This window comes from Ammospiza caudacuta, chromosome 24 (genome assembly GCF_027887145.1).
Source record: "Ammospiza caudacuta isolate bAmmCau1 chromosome 24, bAmmCau1.pri, whole genome shotgun sequence".
NCBI lineage: Eukaryota > Metazoa > Chordata > Aves > Passeriformes > Passerellidae > Ammospiza > Ammospiza caudacuta.
In genome coordinates this window covers 4,361,364-4,366,942 of record NC_080616.1, presented here as the reverse complement: position 1 = coordinate 4,366,942, position 5,579 = coordinate 4,361,364, and the positions used below count along the sequence as shown (strand labels likewise).

At 46.4% G+C, this 5,579-nt stretch overlaps 1 protein-coding gene across 1 annotated transcript; it reads left to right on the top strand.

Moving 5' to 3' along the window:
* Nucleotides 1-620: 620 nt before the first annotated feature.
* Nucleotides 621-2,063, top strand: TSHB (thyroid stimulating hormone subunit beta). The gene is made up of 2 exons (XM_058819559.1): nt 621-782; nt 1,821-2,063. Exons 1-2 carry the CDS (start codon nt 621-623, stop codon nt 2,061-2,063), a joined length of 405 nt encoding a protein of 134 aa, XP_058675542.1.
* Nucleotides 2,064-5,579: the final 3,516 nt, after the last annotated feature.

Here is a 5,579-nt window from a genome sequence, read left to right as displayed (position 1 = left end):
CAGCACAACAGACAGATAAAGCAGGATTCATTGAGTTGAACTCTTTGCTGATGTTCTTTATTGTAATTTGCTTGAATCTATTATTTAGTTCTTGGCTATGTTCCCATCTCATCATGCCTCTAAGCCACTGGAAATTGAAAAATCCAGTTTTATGCCTGATTTGCAAAGCCTTGTCTTTTTGTCTCTAACATTTTATAAGATGCTTTCTTTAGAAAATTGTTTTAAAGCAGTGAGATTATTTTATTATCTCTTCTTAATTCTAGAGCTTATGTTCTCTTACATGTCACACTTTCAAATCTTTCAGCTCCTCTTATTTGTTCTGTGTCAGGATTTTATCACTCACTAGTGAGAAATTCCATGTAATGTGCTTTAGTGGGGGGAAAGTGAATTTGTTCTATGTTGTTATTGGCCTCTTTGCCCTTGTTCTCTGTTTAATGGTCAGTATTATTTCAATAAGGACTGAGATTGGAGAGAAATTGTCAGGCTGTAGCTAGAAATGTTAAGATTACTCCAGCTCTGTGGCTGTCCTGGCTGCTCCTGTCACATGCAAGGACATGGCTGGAAGGCACATCCCATTTTACCTGTGCTTTGCTCTGTTTGTTTGTTCTTCCCCATCCAGCATGAGTCCCTTCTTTGTGATGTCTCTCCTCTTTGGCCTGATTTTCGGACAAGCAGCATCACTCTGTGCTCCTTCTGAGTACACAATCCACGTGGAGAAGCGGGAATGTGCCTATTGCCTGGCCATCAACACCACCATCTGTGCTGGCTTCTGCATGACTCGGGTATGGGATGTTTCTGGAACAGCCACCACTGCAAACCAAGGCTCTGTTCTCCCCCAAAATAGCGTGCAAATGATTTAATTGTAAAAGAGTTTATCACAGTTTATCACAAAACTGCATTGTCACCATGTTTTCAAGTTAGCTTTTTGCAAAGGTGGGGATGAAAAACGCCCAGTTTTGGGACTGTGGAGTTGATAACACCAGTGGCACAACAGAGATCTGACTGCTGCTGCCACTGCAGAGCCTTTGTGAGGGGCAGATTGTATTGTGTCACTCTTAATTAATGTAAATAACTTAGGGAACTTCTGCTCCCGCTGCTGATATCCCAGCTGGCTGTGGGGACAGCTCTGCAGCAGCCACACCACTCCTCACAACTTCACTGTTCAACACAGCATTCTGAGTTCCAGCTTGGGCAGCAGGGAGCCAGAAGAGATCCCAAAGCACAGGGACCACTCTGAGCCGTGTGGATTAATTAAACCATAAAAAAGGGGAATGTGCCTGCGTGGGGAGGGAGCCCCAGTCACAATCAGAGCTCTGAACTCAGTAGTGCCAGAGCTGGGCTCAGGGGTGAGTTTTGGTCTCTGCACCTCACAGGACATTTCTGACACACGTGTGTGACTGTGTTCACAGGGGTCTGAGGAAGAGGGAAGAGACAAGGATCTCACTCCATGTTTCAGAAGACTTGATTCATTATTTTATGATATATATTATGTTAAAACGATACTAAAAGAATAGAAGAAAGGATTTCATCAGAAGGCTAGCTAAGTATACAATAGAAAGAATGATAACAAAGGTTTGTGACTCAGACAGAAAGTTTGGGTCAGCTGACTGTGATTGGCCATTAATTAGAAACAACCACATGAGACCAATCCCAGATGCACCTGTTGCATTCCACAGCAGCAGATAACCATTGTTTACATTTTGCTCCTGAGGCCTCTCAGCTTCTCAGGAGAAAAAATCTTAAAGAAAGGATTTTTCATAAAAGATGTCTGTGACACACACGTACCTCAGTGAAACAACACATTTCTCTTCTCTCTGTAGGACAGCAATGGCAAGAAGCTGCTGCTCAAGAGTGCTCTGTCCCAGAACGTGTGCACGTACAAGGAGATGCTGTACAGGACAGCGCTGATCCCAGGCTGCCCTCACCACACCATCCCCTACTACTCCTACCCCGTGGCTCTGAGCTGCAAGTGTGGCAAGTGCAACACTGACTACAGTGACTGTGTCCGTGACAGGGTCAGGACAAACTACTGCACCAAGCCACAGAAGCTCTGTGACCTGTAAAGCTTTCATTGGGATGGGGTGAAATGTACTGCTCTGCTCACACCTCAAAGAAATAAAACTGGTCATATTCGGTTTGCAAACTGCTGTGCACAAAGATTTATTCTGAAGGTGTATTGTGAGTTGTTTCAATAAATTGGGTGTACTGAGACAAGGAGAAAAGAATGATAAAGGCTGTATGGTTGTACTGAGAACCCACATGAATTCACTTTGGAGAAGGAGGAGACAGAACTGTGTGGATGTATCAGCCTTTGCTCACAAATCCCAGACATTTTCTGAAGAGATGCTCAGAGATTTGTTACATTGACATATTTCAGAATTTGATATTTATTTATATATTTGATATTTATTTCAGAGTTCACCTATTTCACTTGATATATTTCAGAGTTTAAAAAAGAGGCCATACACACTCTTACATTGAACTTTTAAAATAGATTTTGACACATACTTACAGCCTTCAAATTAGCAGCAGAATTTTTTTATCCATGCATTATTAATTTAAACACTGTAGGTCTGTGTCCTCCCTGCTGTTGTCCAGATGTGTGTTTATTGGGAATGCTTCTTTACATGAATGGTATAACCCACATTCCCTGCAGAAAAAAGAGTTTGAACTACACCTGTCTCTGTGAGCACTGAGGAATCACTGCAGCTTCAAAGGTGCTTGCTCTGCTCTCCATCAAATGGAAAGCAAAACTCAAAAAATCCCATTTTTCCCCACAGGTGAACAATTCCCCTGGGAGTGGAAGGAGAGCTGAGCCCACCCTGTGTGCTGCACCTGCACAGGTGAGAGTGCAGAGCCAGGAATAAAGAAAAGTAATGCCTGTAATTAATGTAAATAACAACTGCTTCCTTTCCACTGAGACTGTAGCTCCCAAGAAATTACAGATACTCCATCCACACATTGCTTGAAATAGTAAATAAAGGAACCAGAATTCACAGGATACAAATATGAAATTTAACATTCTTAGAAAAATCCCGCTTTCAGGATTGCAGTTTTCATGACTGTTCCTAGAATCTGATTCTCTGTTCCAGACACCTTCATTTTATTTAATCTGCATCAAAACCTGTGAGAAAACCCAAGGGAAACTGCTGGTGCCCCTCTGGAGCAGGGGTTTGGACAGGATGAGCTCCAGAGGGCCCTTCCAATCTCAACCAACTCATGGCAACTTGAATATCTGTCATAGATTCTATACAAGGTATGAATTCCAATTATCATGTGCTTTATTTGGTGATAAAGAAATACCTTCACAGGCAAGGTTTGAAAATTTAAATACTCCAAAAACAAGTTTGAAATTTACAGAAAATCCAGAGCACCTGCAGAAACAGTCCTACTTCTGTAAAACAAATCCCTTACACTTATGGTTTAAACAACCCACTTATAGCTAATTTTATAGCTGATTTTGTACAAGACTATTTCTAAAACTCTTCGGAGCAGGAGAGGTTAGTTACAATTAAATTACAAACACTTTCTGGTGGTGAGATTGAGGTATTCCCAGCCCTTTCTGTGTATCACACAGATGAGCTGTGGTCTCCCAAGCTCTCCAAGGAAGAGCTGCAACATGAACTGCTGCTCTCTTGTTGATGAAGAGCACAGGAGTGGTAGAAAAAACTTGGGAAATTGGTATTTACTGAACAAAGCAGCCCTTATGGGATGTGGTAAATGCCGAAGAAACAAAGTGTTCAGCTTTAAGATAAGCCAGAGCTTTCTCAAGGTGTCTGGACTGTTAAAAATGTTATTTAGCACAGGAAAATATAATTCTGTTTACTATTAAGCGGCACTTGTACTTAGCAAAACAAAAGAAGGTGCTTGGCTATTTACAGGATCAGCAGCACTGCTAAGTTATTGTAATGTCCTTTATGGCCTGACAGATTTGTCTTCAGTACAAACAAAACCCAGGTCTACTTTTATGGTTAATGCCTATAGAAAATAATTGAGAGAAAATAACTAATGTGCCTTCTTTTACACTTTAGAAAAACCCACACTGAGACATTTGCGTTGTTCTAACATATCTATTTAACCATACACTTCCATGCCCTCCGAGGACTGTGTTAAGCAGTTTTCATGTTCAAGTTTAAGATCACCAAGCCCAGTGATAAATCCCTGTTCAGGCGATGATTCCTTTCATACAGTGTTTGTTACCTTCCGTTTATCCCAAGACGGTTTCCACACAACTCAGCGATGGATTTGCAGGCAATCCAAACATCCTCACCCAGGGTCCGTCCCTCAGCCCGGGTGGGGAGAGCACAGAACGGGCTGGGGCTGGAGCCGCGGCTGATCCTCAGGTGCTCGGAGAGGCACAAACCCGGACGCATTCACACGTGGAGCACGGAGAAGGAGAATCAGGAGAAGGAAAAGCAGAAGAAGGAGAAGCAGGAGAAGCAGCCCGCGCTATCCCCGGTTCCTGCGGCAAAAGGAGCGGCCCGCGCTCCGCACCCGCGGGGGCTGCAGCGACACCCCCGGCCCCCAGGGGGCGCTGTGCCGAGGGCTCCGAGGGGAGGCCCCGCCCGTACCGGCCCCTGCCCGCCGGGGCCGCCGCTGTTCCCTCACGGAAAGCAGCATGGGCGGCATTGCAGGGGCGGATTCTGCCCCTCTGCCCTGCTCAGGTGAGACCCCGCCTGCGGAGCCGCCTGAGCCCTGAGCGCCCAGCACAGGAAGCAGCAGGAGCCAGTCCAGAGGACCTAACGGGATGATTAGAGGGATGGAGCTGGGAAATTGGAATTGTCCAGCCTGGAGAAGAGAAACTTCGGGGTGACCTTATTGTGGCCTTCTAGTACCAGAAGGGAGACTACAAGGGGGAATGGCTTTACACAAACAGTAGGTTTAGATTGGATATTAGGAAGAAATCCTTCCCTGTGAGACCCTGGCACAGGGTGCCCAGAGCAGCTGAGGCAGCCCCGGGATCCCTGGAAATGTCCAAGGCCAGGTTGGACAGAGCTTGGAGCACCCTGGGAAGAGCTTTAAGGTCCCTTCCCGCCCAAACCATTCTGGGATTGTGGCACCGCCCAACTGTCGTGCGAGCAGCCAATGGGGAGCGAGTATTGCCCACAGTGGGCGGGGCCTCACGGGCACGCGGGTCCCTGAGGGGAATTCCGGCGGTGCCGGGTTTGGATCCCGGCGGGTCCCGATCCCGATCTTAATCCCGGTCTCAGTCCCGATCCTAATCCCAGTCCCGATCCTAACCCCAATCCCATTCCCGATCCTAATCCCAGTCTCAGTCCCGATCCTAATCCCGGTCCCCAGCCCGGGGCCCTGCCTGCCTCGCTGGCCGAGGGCTGCCCCGTCACCTGGAGCCCACCCGGTGTCCTGGATGCCGTAGGTGAGGGGAGGCAGCCCCGCGGTGCCCTCAGGGCCTGGGGGGCTCTGGCCGCGCGGATCGAGTTCTCTCCGGGACTCGTTTATTCCAGGTTATTTTTATTAGGAAGTTGTTTCAAATTCAAGACACACAGCCGATAAAATGCCACTTCGGAACACATCATAGGGAAGTGAAAGCGAATTTCAGCCACAGAGTTAGGTTTGTT